We start from the raw sequence: 19245 nt of genomic DNA on the forward strand, positions 1-19245 counted from the left end.
AGATGTCCGAATTTTCCAAATCTACTATTCTGTGAACAAGATACAAGAGTTTGGCCAGTAGGGATGGAGAGGTGATTATTCCATTATACACAGCAATGGTAGGCTACATACTGAATATTACATATAGGTTTGTTTCCACTTGTGGAAATAAGTGGCTCTGTTATCAAGGTTATAGAGAAGAGTGACATGACTGGTTAGCCTATCAGTGGTTGCACCCCAACAGGCACCCAACTTTTTTTATAACTGAAAAAGTTATTTTATTTTTAAAGTTCTGTTTGGATCTTTTACTAATGGACTGCATTAATTATTATTTGAAATTTTTATTCTTTAAAATGAAAAATTTAAACATTAAAATTAAAAAAAAGTTTAAATGTAAACATGAAATCATTAGTCATTTAAATTTAAACTTATGTATACATTTTGACATATAAACTATGTATATTAAAAAAATATTATACACAAATACACGCAACAAATATAATTTACGGGAGAGGTCATACTGAACCTGTGAGGTGTAATATGACCATTAAACAAAAAAGCATAAGTGACTGTAATGCACCCGACATGTAATGCTATGAAAAACAAAATTTCACTTTAAAAACCACTCTTCTTGCACCTGAATTTTTTATACCTACAAAGGTATAAAAAGTTTCAGAAAAAATCCCCGAACTAAAAATTTCAGGTGCAACATGACCACTGCTGGGTTAAGGGCACATTCTTATCAAGAGAGGCTTGATTTCTCTACCTTGCAGTGTTTGATAATCATGCACCTGTAAGGTGACCCAACTGAGGTGCTTAGGATTTAAAAGAGTACAATAATGCAAAATATTTTTACCCTTAGTCACATGGCATACACATACAGGGTAGTTATAAAATAAATTTCCCTACCCAGGAGACCCTACTGTCAAAACAGTTAGAGATAGCACTGTGAAAATCGGTGGGTATGTCATTTAGGGTACAGGGAAGCGATTTGTAAAAGAAAAAAAAAAAGTTCAAATTTCTGCCACCAGGGGAGAAATTGGCACATGATGGAATACTTAACTTAGGATTAGATTTTAATATCTGAACTTAGAAATCTACAGATATTGTTCTATGTGCCTTCCTTCACTTGAGATGACATTCCAAAAACTGAGCACTGTGTGTGACACAGTTTCACATAGCATCTCACTGGGAATGTTGGCTACACGTTGTTTAATGCTTGCTTTCAAATCGACAAGCATCTGTATACCACCACAGTAAACTCTGCCTTTCAGGTATCCCCATAGCCAGAAATCACAGGGATTGAGATCTGGTGATCGGGTTGGCAGAAACTGTAGAAATGACACGATAATCTCCAAATGTTGAACAGAGCAGTGCCTTCACTTGTCGACCAATGTATGGAGGGGCACCATCTTGCATGAACACTATAGTCTCCAAGCATTGCGTTTCTTGCAGAGTGGGAATAATGTGATCTTGTCGAAGAGTGCAGTACCGTGAACTAGTTACCGTACACCTTCGGGGCAATGAGGTGTAGACTCTTCAAAGAAAAATGGTCCGATTATAAACACTGATGTAAATCCACACCATACTGTAACATATGGACTTTGTAGTGGTCTTTCATGCACAGCAGATGGATGAGAAGATTCCCATATTTGGTAGTTTTGTGGATTTACAGCCCCATGAAAAAAAGTGAAATGTGTCTCATCAGATCATAAGATCATTCAAGCCCATGTATTGTCAAGTTCCATACGAGCCAGAAATCGTAAAGCCAAGTCTATTCTTTGTTGCTGATCACAAGACTAGTTCTTGCACCATGTGAATCTTGTATGGGAACCAGCGTAAAATTATTCGAAGCACTCTACATACAGTAGACCAAGGAAAGTTCAAGTCTCTTGACACACCTCTGGCACTACTGACCACTGCAACTGCCACTTCACCCACTACCTCCGTTCCGATACGTGGTCGCCCCCTGCCTGTAATTACACCTAACTCCCCGGTTGCTTCAAATTTCTTTATTAGTTTTCGAAGCCCCACCGATGTCAAAGGTCTTTTACACAAACCTTTAAGTTTCCGATATTCATATAGTGCTGCATTAAGTGTTACTATTATTCTGGTAGAACAGTTTTACTAAAAGAGCAGGTTCCTTTTTTGTAAGAGCCATAATGGTTATTGACAGTGGCATTGGCCGTTCTGCCTTTATCTAACAGGATATCATTTGCGTAAGCAGTGCAATTTTTCACCTGGTGACAGAAATTTGAACGATATATTTTTTCTTCCACAAATTGCTTCCCCATATCCCAAATAACATACCCACCAGTTTTCACAGTGCTAATTCTAACTGTTTTGACACTAGGGTCTCCCAAATAGGTAAATTTGTTTTATAAACCACCCGGTATGTGCATAAATTTAAATTAAGAAGGGACAAGTGTAGAACAGATGTCTGAAAATAAAATTTAAGGAGGGACTATATAAACACTAGCCTGGTTGCCACTGTTGACTAAGAAATCAGGCACGCAATTAATATTTTAAAGGTCAATCTAGCAACTGTGAGGTTGAACTAAGAGTTTTGTTTCATGATTGCAGTATTATGTAGCTTGCACAAGGATTGGCATGATTTTCAGCAAAGATAAGTATAATGGATGGTAGATCACGGAAGATGCTCTTTCAGCATCCTTCTCACTTGGTGACTAACATTTTTGCAAGTGGCACCTAGATCTTGAACGTATTTGTTAAGGCACACTAGTCTTCTGTTATATTTTTGGACAAGTAAACTATATAATATCATCTGCTGTGTTACAAAAATGCCAATGAAATGTAAATGCATATCACTTAAAATTAATATCCATTTAAAATGGTATCAATGTCACAGTTAGGAGTATATTATATTAATTTTTAAACATTACTTACTTTTTCACCCTGTTCAGGATTCTTATCAGGATGATATTCTTTGGCTAGTTTCCTATAGGCCTATTTAAAAAAAACAAAACAAGGTTGCAAACTAATCTAAACAAGATCTAAACTGCAATTTACACATCAACAGTGTAGATTAAATTTATATATTTCTTATATGCAGAAAGTTCAATATTATACAAAGCATTATTTACTATCAAGACAAGATCAAAATAAATAATAACTACAAATATGATAAAGATGCAGTGGAATGAGGAAGTTCAGGACAATTTCGGAAATGGCAGATGTTTAAAAAAGAGACAGATTAGGGAGTATGCAAGAGTGTTAAGAACAAAGGTAAAAAAGAATTGTGGGCAAAATTTGAAAGATATGAAATGTATAAAGCAATAGCACATGAAGAAATGATGCATCATACAAAAAACTAACTACACCAATTGTTCAATCCCTGTAGTAATGCCTAAAACTTCCTTAAATTTATTCAGACCATCAAGTTCCACAACACCAGATAATGTTTTTTCCAACAACCAACCTCTAGATATAATAATAAAAGAAAAAAATAATAATAATAAATAAAATTTCATATATCTATCCTACAACCATTTTTTTCATTTAAATTTACATCCCTTTAATGTGCAATGTCAAAAAAAAAAAGAAAAAAAAGGGGGATGCCATCAGCTTCATTACTTCAAAAATAATTTAAATCGTTATTACACAATTAAATTTAAATTAATCATTAATTACGCATACATTTATTACAAATGTAATACTGAAAGTATTACATTTGCTAGGAACTGCTGTCCCTGTGTGCAAACGAAAAATTCTGAATTAACATATCCTAGTAGAAAAGCAATTCAGTTTAAATTAACTGCTGTTAATTTAACTGATGCCATCAGTATTTAGTTTACTCAAACCAATTAAATCTTAATCACTTCAATTAGGTCAACCTACAGGTGCCTAGTTCCTAGATGCTACACTTTACAGAAGTGAAGTCCTTGTAATAAGTACCTTTTTCTGCTCCTCCCTACCAATCTTGTTGCTCTTCTCTGCAGTTAGCTGATCCAGTTCCTTCCTAAAGCAATGTTTACAGACAAGTAAGCAGCAACCCCCCCCCCCCTGTTCCCATCAGTCAATTTCCTGTATATCATTGATAGAATCCAGTGAGTTTTCCTAGCAGGCTATCTACACTGCACAGACCTTCATGTTGGACTACAATTACCAGTCTTTCTCCTCTACCTTGAGTGTGGTAGTACCCAATTGGTATGTTATTCTAAGGCAGCAGCTACTCCAATACAATACTTCGCATTTTTCAAAGTTAAACATCAACTGCCACTTCTCAGCCTTACTTTTTCAAGGTTTTGTTGCAGTAGCATACCATGATTCCTGTCATTAAATACCCTGTGAAACTGTATCATCAGCAAACTCAGCCATTAAACTTGATGTGCCTTCACTGATATTGTTAATAAATACTGAAAATAGCAAGGAAACTAGAACTGAGCCCCGAGGGGATTCACATACTACTGCAACAAGTCCAAGACAGTGGAGTGCTGGGTGGCAATTGAGGTTTAGCATTCATAAATGCAGGATGCTACATATGGGCAAGCAGTGGTCCCAGATTAACACCATTTAGGTGGTGACATGTTCAGGGTATTAAAGAACAAAAGGGATTTAGGGGTGATTTGCAACCCAACATGAGGTTCTCTAAGGGTGCAGTGACAGCTTGTGGGTCCTGTTGTATGGGACAATGGTTGGGTCTCATATTGGGTGCTTCATACAGGTCTGGAATACCAATTTTAGGAAGAACGTGGATTTGTTGGAGTGGGTGCAGAGAGAGAGGAAACAAGATTAGTCAAGGGTACAAAAGGATATTATTACCATGAAAGACTTCAGTTCTGCAAATTGCAGTGCTTGGAAACTAGGCACCAGCAATGCAACCTGACAGATGTTTATGGATTTGGATGGATCAAGTGGGCTAAACCCAGATGGCACACTTATCCTTTCTTGATTAATTCACAAGGGAACAAGTAAATTTGAATTGGAAAAGTATGACTGCAGGATGAATGTGAGAAAATTTGCTTTCGGCAAGAGTAATTAATTGTTGGCACAAGCTTCCATCTGGTGTTGTGAAAGCTTCTAGTTGGAATAAATTTGAAGATGGATTTGACATTGTTGGAGAAGGTGTTATGGTGTAGGAGGGTACTTTCTGTTTAAAAAGTTACCTTGTGAAAAAAAAATAACAGCAAAAACTTTTTGCACAAAATTTTTTGCATATAAGGTGGCCAAAGAAAACCAGTCTTAATTATTTTGAATTAGAGGTAGACCTACAAGAATTAAATGGGATTGACAGGTCTGGAGGCTTCACTTTAAAAAGTGATGTACATCTGCTGGAACAAGTGCAGAGAAGGGCAACCAGACTGGTGAATGAAATAAAAGGGTGCTCTTACACAGGAAGAGCTTCAGCTTTGCAAATTGCAGCATCTCAAGGCTAGGAACCTGTGGGGAGATCTGATCAGGGTGTTTAAAGCCTTGAATGGATTGCGTAAGCTGGATGTTAATGACATTTTTCCACTTGCTAAGACTACGCACGAGAAGGCATAAATTCAAGTTAAAAAAAAATTTGTTGCAGGATGAGCAGAAGTTTACCTTCAGCCAGCGGGTGGTTGATTGTTGGAACAGGCTTCCATCTGTTGTTGTGGAAGTGGATGAGTTGAATAAATTCAAGGAAGAACTAGAAAAATTTGTGGAGGGCATGGATGGGTTAATTATGTAGGTTTTGTGTGTGTGAGAGTTCGAACTTGTACAGCAATACCTCACTTAGCATGGCTTCAAACAGCACGGGTTTCACTATAACACAGTTTTCAATTAAGTTTAAGTTGAAAATTTACTGTCCACATTAAAACTCATTCAATTGCCTAGGTAAACAATACATATATGCTGTGGTGCCAACTATATTGTCTCACATGCACATATGCCAAGAGTTCCCCCTCAGGTAGTCAGCGGCAACATGCAACAGTGTTCAGTATTCTTAATCCATTATGACAAGACAACGTGATACAAATTTTATTTTTTACCCCTTTAAACATGATCAAAAATATATCTGCATCTTGGCTATAAATCACTGCCAACAACGTGCCTTCTGTTTGGCAACATGTTCTGCCCCATTTGGCAAATGATCTGGTTTTGTATCGCAAGTTCAAACAACTGCCAAAGAATTTTCAACAGAAGAACTGGAGAAAGTTTTTCGGGGGATTGACATGGCCTGCAAGGTGATTATGAATGGAGATCCGAACGTTCAACATAGCATCAAGATACGGCAAATTTTACAAGATGGGATTCGATGCTACAAAGACTTGTATGCCGAGAAAAAGAAGAGACGACTTCACCAGACTTCATTATTGAAATACTTAAAGTTTTTTTCTCATCTCTCATGCTGTTACCTTTTCATTAATTAAATTTTTGCAATATATATTTTTTTTCAAATCCTTTTAATTGGCTATCAAGTGCAAATTGTTTATAGACTTTCTCTAGTATGCATTCAATTAAAACCCATAATTATATCTCAATCTGCAGAGTTTCACAAAACAAGGAATAGTTTCAGTACCAATTATCAGTGCTATGCAGGGTATTGCTGTATATTGGAGAGTGGAATAACCTCTGCCTTAAATTTCATTTTGGGCTTGATCGAACTCAAAAGCACTACTGCAAAAGGTATATTTGATTCCCTGCTCAATTGTCTTCAGTCATATGATATGACAGAAAATTTAAAAATTCACTTAATTTGTGTCACGTGATGGTGCAGCTGTAAAAGTGGGGTTACCAAACTAATGAAAGAAAAATGCACTTCATTAAATGTGTGGCATTCTGCTAATCACCAACTAGAACTATCAGTTGGTGATACTATGAAATCTGTTGCAGATATCGATAGATTTAAGGCATTTATTGACAAAATTCATGTAATGTATAACTGTTGTTATTTGGTTTTTAGGAGCATTAGCAACTAAGGCCATATTGCTCCGGGATATGCGGTGGTCATTCCCTGACCTTTCCGCATCCTCCGTATTTGGTGGTGACGGGCTCGAACCCCGGTCTAATCAAGAAGCGTGTGCTACGCACTGCTGCTCCTTCCCACCTGGCTACGGAGGCGCCTGTGTAATGTATAACACATCACCAAATAAATTAGAGAATTGAAGGTGTGTACAAACTCACTTGATACTGAAATATATATATATATATATATATATATATATATAAAAAAAGGAAGAATTTTAAGCACATGGTTGTTAGCATCAAGGTACTGGTCTGTTTCAGCTGTTTGGAATAACTATGAGTCATTAATTATTTTTAGGAAGCAAAGAATGATTTTAATTGTGACAAAAGAGAAGACACACATATTAGCATTAGCATATGATGCAAGAAAGCAAGCTTATACATCATCAGCAAAAAAAAAAAAAAAACCATTTCACCCATCCATTCACTCCAAATGTTTGTCTAGTTCTGCCTTAGATTTATTTAAGCTGTCAACTACCACAATGACAGATGGAAGTTTGTTCCAACAATCAATCAACCACCTGATGGCTAAAGGTAGATTTCCGCACATATATTCTACAACTGTCTTTCCTCAATTTGAATTTATGCCCCTCAGGTGATTAATCTGGGCAAGAGGAAGAATCCAATCAGCATTGAGTTTGCTGTAACCATTCAAGGCCTTATACACCTTAATTACATCACCCCGCAGGTCCTAGTCTCCAGACACTGCAATTTGCAGAACTTAAGCCTTTCTTCATAAGAGCAACCCTCTGTTCCATTTACCAACCCCGTTGCCCTTCTGTACTTAGTCCAGCAGCTTTACATCCTTCCTAAAATAAGGCCTCCAGACCTGTATACAGTACTCAAGGTGTGGCCTGACCCTTGCCTCATACAAGGGGATAATCACCTTATCCCTGCTAGAAAAAAATTCTTGTATATCACTGACAAGAAACCATGAGCTACTCTTGCAATTTGTCTGCACTGCACAGAAAACTTCATATCTGACTGCACAATTACCCCCAGTTCCTTTTCATTCTCTACCACCCTGAGTAGTACCACACAGTTGATATGCTACTCTGGGGTTACTGCTACCCATATGCAGTACTTTACATTTGTCAATGTTTAACTTCAGTTGCTACCTCTCAGGAATTTGCTCAACTTTTCCAGTTCATGTTGCAGTAGGATACTATTATTACTGTCATTAGCAACAATGCCAACCTTCATATAGTCTGCAAACTCAGACATTAACCCCAATATACCTTCATCACAATATTCATCAATATCATTGATAAATACTGAAAACAACAATGATCGTAACACAGAACCCGGGAGACTCCACTATTAACATTAGTCCACGAAGAGCAGTGTCCATTGATTACCTACCCTGTCTCCTCCCACTCAACCATACCTTTATCCATAGCAGCAATTTTCCCTTAATGCCATAATGCTCCAATCTGTACAGTAGCCTTCCATGTGCAACAGTATCAAAAGCTTTCCTAAAATCCAAGTATATGATATCAAAATTATTTTTGCATCCAGTTCCTTTGTGACCACATAGTATCCAATTAAATTGGTCAGACAAATATTTCACCTTAACAAACCCATGCTATGTCTGAACTATAACTGTAGTCTTGTCTAGACGATCATGCAGTGCTTTTTTTAAACCAGTGACTCCATTACTTTCTCTGGAACAGAAGTTAAACTAACATATGAAGGATTACATAAAAAAAAAATTATAAATACAAACTTTATATTAGACTTAGGTTTAATGTGTGATGCTCTTTCAAGAATTAACAGGACTTTAGTTCGGACTTGCAGAAACATGACAGAGATCTGTATAAGAAAACAGAAGTTTTTGTACAACTTTTTCAAAGACAAACAGTTCCAGGACAATATTACAAAGATGCTGCCAAAAAATCTACAATTTCAAAGAGTTACACTTTACAGGACAGATTACAGAAATTATTCTCCAATCAACCCAAAAGCTTTCTACAGAACTTTGAAACCATCAATAGAAAGCAAACTGCTCAATTGGAAACAGTGGCCTGAAGATATTTATTCTCAAGACACATTTGGCAAGAATGTGAATGAGGGGATTTAAAAAAAAAAAAAATCGCCACCAGCCCAACTAGTTTCACTGATGACAAAAACAATTTGAAGGTCCACCGTTGACATCTTTTGGTCCACCAAGGTATGTTGATTTGCAGTTGCTTTGGAAAGGTCATTCAGCAATAGACACCTTTCCAAATTGCGATAATCCCAATAACTGGAATTCTGTGGGTTTTTACGTTACGGTATTATGGTGAAATGTGTTCCCCTTCACTGAAATCTTCAATCATATAAAAAACAAATTTTCAGAAACTTCTCTTCATTCCTATTTACTTATTACATACAATGATGAAGGGAAAGGGACCAACAGAAAGTGCAAGTGCTAGCAGTGCCAGGAAATGAAATAAAATTGGTTTAGAAATGAAGATGAAAATGATTAAGAAGTATGAAGCAGGACAAAGCCTGTCATCTATTGCAAGGGAATTAGGTTTCACTGCTTCAACAGTGAATGCTATTTTAAAGTACAGTGTGTATATAAAAGAACATGTCAAAGGATCAACACACTTGAGATCAACAGTGATCACAAAACAGCATTTAGGTGCTATATCGAAGATGGAACAGCTGTCGATATTATGGATGGAAAATCAGATTCAGAAGCGAGTGCCCTGAATCTAACGACCATTCAAGCAAAAACAACAAGTATTTATAAAGATATTAAGGATAAGTACAGCAAACCCCAACCCAAGTTCGTGGCAAGCAACAGGTGGTTTAATAGGTTCATGCATTATGCTGGTTTCCAAAACATTAAAGTACGCAGTGAAGTTGCCAGTGCTGATTCTGCAGCTGCAGAGAAATTCTGGTGATGTGTTTGAAAAAATTATGAAGGTGACTATTCACTGCAGCAAATTTTTAACATTGACGAGACTGCTCTGTATTGGAAAAAAAGCCAGATCGAAACATACATTATCAAAGAGGAAAAGACAATGCCAGGTTTCAAGGCTTCAAAAGATAGGGCCACGCTCTTGCTTGGGGCTAATGCAGTGGGAGATTACAGATTAATACCACTGCTTGTGTACCATTCTGGAAATCCTCATGCATTTAAGGGCAACAATAAAGCCATCCTACCAGTGCATTTCTGATTGAATCAGAGAGCATGGATAGCAATATCTCTCTTATAACTCCTTTCAAGATCTTGCTTTATTAGATAATGCCCCTGGACATATTTCTACCGCCAAACACGACTTAACACAACCTATGGAACAGGGTGTTATTTCAAATTTAAAAGCATACAATTTATGCACAACATTTGCTCAGGCATTGTCTGCAGTAGACGACGAGAAAAATTAAGCTAAGAGACGTTTGGAAATCTTACAATATTTACGTCAGCGTAGCTTAATTTTCAGCACTCACCTCATAGTAGTTATGATTTTTAAAAAATTTAAAAATAATGAGCTTTAAAAATGTGTTAAAATTTGTCTAAGAAAGAAAAGTGCACATTTCATTCTCTAGTTGTCTCATTAAATTCATGTATTAAAACGAGATAAAAGCTAATAGCCACACATGAGCGACTTTCGAAACCGTCCTCGGTTAGCTTTAGTGTAAAGAAAGAACACGAAGTATGTTATATACTGGTTAAGTTTCTGAAATGCATTTCAGTGCACATGGAAACTTTATATGTGTTAAATTCCAAATAAGGGAGAAGTAGATTGGAACTTTCATGCTTAATATGTTGAACGATGTGTGGCGCTTAAACCACTCAATGACGAGAGCCTCATTTTGAAGAATTTTATAACTAGAATTCAGTTTAACCACTGTAACAGCCGAATCGATGGTTGGGTTATGATTACAAGATTGAACATGTTGTGTTAATTCTGTACCCGATAAATTAGATTTGAAGCTATTAAAGTGGTAGTAGGCACAGCACGTGTGTTAGAAATTTTTGAACTCCCAAATTTAGCTGTTGTACTACCAATGTAACATGCTTGACAATTTGGTTGACATCTAATCAAATATATAATGTTATTATAATCCTGTGTCGTATACTCATATGTTGTCCTGTATGAATCAAATTTAGAACCTAGTTTATTATAAGATGTAAATATTAACTTGATATCTGTATTCTTAAAAATCTGTCAAAGCTGTCTAGCATACTGTTGATGGTAAGGAAGGGCGATATGGGCTCTGCGTATCTTATTCAAATGGTTATTAATGTTGTCAGGTCTATTAATACTATTATGGACTTTAGTAATGGTTTCTTTTATTAGTTGTAATGGATATTTCCTATCGATAAACTTTTTAGTGAGGTACTGCAATTCTGGGGATAGATCTGCTTGTGTGTGACTATATTTAACAGCATTATATATCTGATTATAAAGAACTGCTGCTTTTTTGACTTAGAGGATGGTGTGAGTAGTAATGTAAGAACTTCCGCGTATGTGCATTCTTCCTGTATATTTTGGTGACTAAAATTGTACCGATTTTATATATAGTGAGATTTAGAAAATTGATTTTATTATCGGTTTCTATTTTGAGGGTATATTTGAGTCTCACGTGTTGTATTAAATGTAGTGAATAAAGTGTCAATAGTTGTTTTATTACCTATTAAAAGGAAGTCGTCTGCGTATCTCATATACAATTTGATACCAAGATGAAAAAGGTTAAAGCACTTTTTCTTCAATAGAAGAGAGGTAGATTTCGGATAAAGGGGCTGAGATACAGAGGCCCACAGGAAGGCCAAAAATTTGTTCATATATATTATTTTGAAATCTAAATTGCATGGCATTGAGTAACAATGCCATGCAATTTAGCAATGTCAGCTTTAGTTAATAGTTCTTTAAGAGCTAGTAGCGTAGTTTTGATGTGCACGTTTGTATATAGGGAGACGACATCGAAAGACGCGAGAATATCATTTTCAGATATGGTCACGGAATTTATACGTTCACGTGCTTGCTTAGTGTTGTATACCCTGAACCGAGAAAATAATTTCAATGAGGAATATGGATAGATTAGCATAAGCGGTCTGTTTAAAGGAAACATTAGGTCTCAAAGGATAATCTTGTTTAGGGAGTTTAACTATTCCAAAAATACGTGGAAGTATATTACTGCAAATACCTATCTGTTGGTTAGGGTGTGTAAATTAATTTGTTTATCAGCTCTGAGTTTCCTTAAGATCCCATCAAGTTTGTTAATATTAAATGTGTTGTAAACTCTATGTCGTTGAGTCTGACGGAATGTGTAACATTTTTTCTATATATGTATCTATATATAAAAATCTACCTCGCTTCTATTGAAGAAAAAGTACTTCAACCTTTTCCTCTTGGTATCAAATTGTATATGAGATATGCAGACTAGTTCCTTTTAATAATTAATGAAACAACTATTGACACTTTATTCAATACATTTAATACAACGCATGAGAGACTCAAATTTACCCTTGAAGTAGAAACCGATAATAATATTAATCTTCTAAATCTCACTATATATAAAATTGGTACAATTTTAGACGCCAAAATATACAAGAAGAACGCACACATGGGAAAGTTCTTATATTACTACTCACACCATCATCTATAAGTCAAAAAAGCAGCAGTTCTTTATAATCAGATATATAATGCTGTTAAATATAGTCACACACAAGCAGATCTATCCCCAGAATTGCAGTATCTCACTAAAAAGTTTATCGATAGGAAATATCCATTACAACTAATAAAAGAAACCATTACCAAAGTCAATAATAGTATTAATAGACCCCGTATCGCCCTTCCTTACCATCAACAATATGCTAGACGGCTTTGACAGATTTTTAAGAATACAGATATCAAGTTAACATTTACATCTTATAATAAATTAGGTTCTAAATTTAATTCATACAGGACAACATATGAGTATATGACACAGGATTATAATAACATTATATATTTGATTAGATGTCAACCAGATTGTCAGGCATGTTACATTGGTAATACAACAGCTAAATTTGGGACTTCAAAAATTTCTAACACACGTGCTATGCCTACTACCACTTTAATAGCATATTTAATTTATCGGGTACAGAATTAACACAACATGTTCAATCTTGTAATCGTAACCCACGCATCGAATTGGCTGTTACAGCGGTTAAACTGAATTCTAGTTATAAAATTCTTCAAAACGAGGCTCTCGTCATAGAGTGGTTTAAGCGCCACACATCGGTCAACATATTAAACAGGAACGTTCCCCTAAATTCATAATTACACTAAGTTACGAATAGCTACTAATCGGAACTTAAAAGTTTTATAACTACTATGTACCTGTTATAAGTTTCATCAAATCAAGTGGATTACTATGAGGTGAGTGCTGAAAATTAAGCTACGCTATACTTATGATCTAGTTGTTACATCAAAGCACATAAAGAATCCTTAATATATCATCAGTTACAATGTCAGATTAAACATTAATAAGGCCTGGGCAGAAATTACTAAAAGTTGTTTAAATGGTGCATGGAAGAAAATATGCCCACAGCACATAAAAGGCTTCAAAGGATTTGAAAAAGACGAATCGTATGAAGAGGTTACAGATAAAATTGTAAAGGTTGCAGAACTACTTTAGTTGGAGGTTGATGCCAAAGACGTGGAGGAGTTAATAGAGGAAGAAGAGAAGGAATTATCTAATGAAAAACTTATTGACTTGCAGGCAGCGATAGCAAAAGAAGAAAATGCTGACGAAGCTCAGGATGAACCAAATGGGGAGTCAAGAGTTTCATCACCAGAGGGATGGCAATGGTATTTCGTGAAATTGCATCAGCAAGGTTTGAGTAGATGGGTCCTGACAGCGAACGATTCTTAAAAGTCAAGAGGGGTGAATGATATGCTTGCTTGATACAAAGAAACCTACGTTGAAAAGAAAAAAGCCACCGTCCTCCATTAATGTTCTTTTGTAAGGTTGAGCGGCCGACCCCTTCTAAATCTCCACAGCGGTGTACTTATCAGCTGAAGATGTCAATTCTGGCAACGATGCTTGAGAGGTAAAACTTACTGACAGTATGCCTGCCTCCTCTTTTTTGTAATTTTATAATTTTGAATTTTTTAAATTGCACGCTTTTGTAATTTTTCCTGCACGGGATAAATTGAATAAATACAATAAATAATTCTATTCATATGTTCGTCGAACATTCCTTTTTTGATTCAATCAATTCAGTGAGCACAGTTGCAAGTGCTGCACAAGCACGGAGGAAATTCCGACCTACGTAGCGTTCCGCAACCCTTATGTAAGTCGGGGAATTCCTGTACACATGTGTGAACTGGGCTTTTTAACCTTGACTGCAATTAAAACATCAAAGAGGGAGAGACTCAGATCCATTAATGAAGAAGTGAGGTTTGCATTGTCAACAATTCTGCCACGCATCAGATGTCTGTGTTCAGTAAAGCAGGCACAAGCAGTACACTGAAGGTATGTGTAGTTATTTGGTTTAATACTAATAATTTTTTTTCCTCTTTTGGCTTAGAATAGTGATTTAGGGTTTATAAAATGTTAATATACGCATAAGCCAATTTATGTTGGATTTCTGTAACAATAATTGATTCTATTGTGACTTAGCATATTTATATTAACACTGCCGTAAACTATGCTTTTTGGGTGATTAACATTTTGATGTGCTGTGTTGTGTCATGGATCATGAAGAGAAAAAGGTTGCAGAACACTGTCTTAGAGTATAAGGATGGGGAAAGTAACCTCTCTGCAAGAAATAAGATATGACTTGAGTTTTAGCAGGATTGAAATTTTTTTCTCCCTCCTCACCTCGTGGGAAACACTAAAGATCAACACTTGAGGAATTGGTAGTGGATAGTTGAGAGGTTGAATTTGTTTGTGCAGGACAAGGTTTTTCAAACTGGAAGTGGAATGTAGTATGCTTTTGTTGGCATAACTATTGACAGGATTTCCAGTCAGTAGAGAAGGTCATTAATATACAAGAGAAAAGAGTGGAAAGGCCTGAATCTTGGAAAATGTAGAAGAAAACTAGTGATTTGACAGTCTTATTCAGAAACTCAAGCAACTGCTCTTGTTTTTGCCAAGGGCAACACAGTTTCATTGAACCTTTCCATCAAATTTGTCTAGTGGATCAACACTGACAGAATCCATACTGATGCCCACTGATCAGATGGAAAGTTGATAGTTTAAGAATTGGCAGCTGGATTTCTCCATTACTTTGGAAAATTATCTTGTTGTGTTTCTAGAGAAGTGCAAGAGGATAACTGGAATGTAGGAACTTTCACCCTTTTCACAAACTGGCTAGATATTGGTAAAGGAAAAACACCTGTAGAATAAGAAAGTGTAAAGGGGCAACATAAAATTGGAGCACAGGTTAAACAAGTGAAGAAATACCATCAGGACCTGGAGCTTTCATGGCATCAACACTATTAAGATATTAGTAGAATTCTAATATCCTTCTGTCAGAAGACTAGGGAGGCACTGAATAGATTGTATTTGGTACATTAGGAGGTGATTGACCAAGCTCAGTGATACATGAGTCAGAAGGTGTAGGATGCTAATAAGTTAGTTTTATCTTTGAGGATGCAACAGAACCACGAGGTGGAAGTACAGATGGACAAAAGTTGTGGTGAGTAACTTTTGCCAGAGACCAGAAGGCTCAACTACCATTTGGACAAACAGAAAGTTTTTTACTCTTAACCTACTCAAAATTGAGTTTAGATTGATTAATAATTGCTTTACAACTGTTGTGAGCTGTAGTGTTGGCAGAAAATGAAGCTGGAGATATGGACACAAGCCTGTTGAAACATGCAACATCTTATCTCGAACAGCCTTACATTTATTGGAAAACCAAAGCGATGAGATTTTAGGATGGAATGCAGAATAAAGGATTTCATCCCTACAAGAATGAACTTCACTGATGATCTGAGCAAACAGTACCACTGCAAGATTTAAACAGTAGTCTAAACAAGGAAAAGAGGAATATAAATTGCACAGATCATCTGATTTTGCATAACAAGGTTACCAAGTTAAAAAAACAAGTAGCGTCATCTTTAGATCAGCAGGCAGAAACTTTTTACCCTTTTTGATGGTTTGTTATTTGGTTTTTAGGAGCATTAGCAACTAAGGCCATATTGCTCCGGGATATGCGGTGGTCATTCCCTGACCTTTCCGCATCCTCCGTATTTGGTGGTGACAGGCTCGAACCCCAGTCTAATCAAGAAGCGTGTGCTATGAACTGCTGCGCCGACCGGGCTAGCCGAGTGGGTAAAGTACCTGCCCGGCAACCCAAAGGTCGCGGGTTCGATTCCCGCCTCGGGCTTGGATCAAAGTACTGCAAAAACCTTGGGAGGTGCAATATGGCCACAGAAGCCGATGCGCCAACAACTACCAAAAATCAAATCATCAAATCTATGAACTGCTGCTCCTTCCCACCTGGCTACGGAGGCACCCCCTTTTTGATGGATATTGCTGGGGTTGGGAAAAGGCAATATTAAAAAACCTATAGAGTTATAGATGGTACATTAATATGGTATTAAGCTTCACGGACATTGGTAAACCATCCTGTAACATTTTGTTTTTCTGCAGCAAGCACCAGTCTCAAAATCATTTTAAAGCTTGAGTACATGAATTGAAGAGCTTTTACCAAGATGAATTTATTATAGATTTAACTGGTTTGCAATTATTCTGAGGGCAGGTGGTGAGAAGGTGGTATATGCACCGATCCTAGAAGGATGGTAAGGATATAATTCCCGTCATTTTACAATAGTGACGAGTCATCTCTACCTTAACACATTTGCTAATCTGCTGTGATTTTCATTTGGCTGGCAAGTATTGTAGAACTATGTTTGACAAATGGTACTTGTTGTTTGCCCATTTCAGCATCCAATATTCAGCAGCACACAGTATCAACAGATAGACAGCCATCTTAAGATACCAGACTATGGTTAATGGCTCTTTCACATACAGTAGGTGTATTCACATAGCGAGTGAAAACTATTGATTTTCATAAGAAGTATTTGTATGTGTTGGACAAAGCTCAGTCTGTTATTGGACAACTCTTTGTGAGCTATAGGGGGTGCATTCTGGCCATTTATGTAGTTGTCTATTTCTAGATTGGAATGGCATTGACGAATCTGCCACACTGCTGTGGCTAGGACTGCTCTATTACTCTGCTATTTGATTTATTCATGCCACATACAAGAGTAGGGTCAAGCTACTTAGAAAATGAATATTTCAGTGCCAAAGTTGTGGTCTGACAATCAATATTAGCATTGAGGCATGTCTGCGAAGCAATATAATTTAAACAAGTAGTAGGGATTAGACCAGAGGTTCCCAAACTTTCTCGGTTCACGGCATTTGCTAGGCCAAAATAAACACCTAACACAGTGATTTTCGACATTTTAATATATACCTATATAATAATTTTATTCTTTATATAGAGATACTAAATAAAGATCAATTATAGATCACCACAAAATTAAAAAGATATGGTACAATGGATACCGTACACATTTTTATAATGAAATAAATACACAATTTAAAAAAATAATAATAAATTTAAGTAACTTAAACCCAAATTACACAGCACCCCAGTTGAAAACCACTGGATTAGACCTTAGTAAGCCCTAGACTCATGATTATGAAGTTTCTTGTCAAGAGCACTTCCCCCCCCACCCTTTCTAGAGAGTTATTAATGTGGAGGTCATTCATTCTTTTATTACAGAAGTCATTTATTTTTTTTTCAAAAAAAGTGTAGATGTCTCAGAAATTTCTATCTCAATTGTTTCATAATCCAGGCCCTCATCAGTACTGTTGTACTCTCAACTAAAGCAGAATTTGCATTTTAAAACAATGTCCCTAGTCTGGGTGGCAATGTTTTATTAGTGTATCAATCTGTAATAGATGCCTATTTACTTCATTGGTAGAGGTGGGTTCTTGTTGGCCTAGCATCTACTAGTTATAAAGCTAGTTGTGTTGTTTTTAGCATTGTTATATACTGTATTTATCTGCTCTGAGGGTGAGCAGTTATAATTTTCAATTGTTCGTTGAGTGCTATACATTCCATTTTTATAGCCAGAGGTAAAAACTTTATAATTCTCTGTATTTGTGAAGCTTTTGTGATCTTATTGGCAGTAAATCTTATCTACAGGCCTCATGGTTAAGTTGGTCGGTTCATATTTCTGTTGTGATTTCAGTTATTTGGGAGCTATGACTTCCTATTCTGTGCACTTACAGTGTATTGAGAACATCTGAATTTCAATCTCCTCAATGTGGATAATCTTGGTAGATTCTTTATAGAACAAAATTCACAAAGGTCTAACTTGCATGCCTTGCACTGGATATGTAATACACTTATGGCCTTTATCACACAAGAGTTCGCCATTATCAGGCATTCCTTTAGTTTTTAGATTTCAATGCTGTGTTTTGTCATTTTCTTAGCTTATTCAATTAACTGCTTGCAGAGATTATTAAATATGCTTAGTTATTCTAGCCAGCTAGGGTATGATCTCTTTAGTGCATTAAGTGTTGGCATAATCTCAATACCTGTAGTTATGCAGATGTTCAGAGTAGTTTAATCTTGTACATAAATCACAGTGATAGCCTTGGCTACTTGTGACTGGAAATTAATCCTATTAAAAGTTCAGTTGCTCCAATAAATAATAGCTTACTATACACTGACTGTTACAGTGCTAAAATAATTCATAAAAAGTGAATGACAAATACCTTTTCATCTCTGAAAAATTTGAATAGTACAAGGCCGGATAAATCACTAATGTACTATAAGCTGTATGCATAAAATAAATCTTTCAACTTTGTGAAAAAAATGTCATTCAATGCAAGAAAACCATATTTTGCTGCATTTTCCCAAGCATTCTTTCCACATAGTGAAAAACTGGTAAAAATCAAGAGGCTGATGTTTATACCAATGTTTAATGTCAGAAACTAGTTCCATATCATTCTCAAACACCTTTCCATGCAAGTATGCCTTTAGTCTATCATACAAAAGAATCTGATGGGACAAAGTCAAGGCTATAGGATGGGTGAGACGTAGTCTTTGACAGTGTATGTGGCCATGCATTATCTCAATGAAACTTGATGTCCTGCCGATTCAGTTCATGTCCTTTGGTTTTCAGAGCTTAAGTTTTTCCAGGGGATAAGCAGTAACTTTCTTTGTTAATGCATGTTCCATTTTCTAAGAAATCAATAAAAAAATGATGCCATTTTGATCCCAGAAGGTGGCCATAAGTTTTGTTGATGACTTGAAAAAAAAAGTATCAGTACATGGAATAAGAAATGGGGTGATCCATAGAAGGA

At 36.2% G+C, this 19245-nt stretch overlaps 1 protein-coding gene across 1 annotated transcript in view; it reads right to left on the reverse strand.

Moving 5' to 3' along the window:
* Nucleotides 1-19245, reverse strand: part of LOC150082576 (dnaJ homolog subfamily A member 2-like) — a 117385-nt gene that overhangs the window by 46253 nt on the left and 51887 nt on the right. Inside the window, exon 2 of the mRNA XM_090377534.1 lies at nucleotides 2887-2946. Within this exon, the coding sequence (XP_090233660.1) occupies nucleotides 2887-2946 (60 nt within the window). The remainder of the gene's footprint in view (nucleotides 1-2886; nucleotides 2947-19245) is intronic.

The sequence above is a fragment of the Mastigoproctus giganteus genome, chromosome 7 (assembly GCF_048544385.1).
Source record: "Mastigoproctus giganteus isolate SK-2022 chromosome 7, ASM4854438v1, whole genome shotgun sequence".
In the NCBI taxonomy this organism is placed as follows: domain Eukaryota; kingdom Metazoa; phylum Arthropoda; class Arachnida; order Uropygi; family Thelyphonidae; genus Mastigoproctus; species Mastigoproctus giganteus.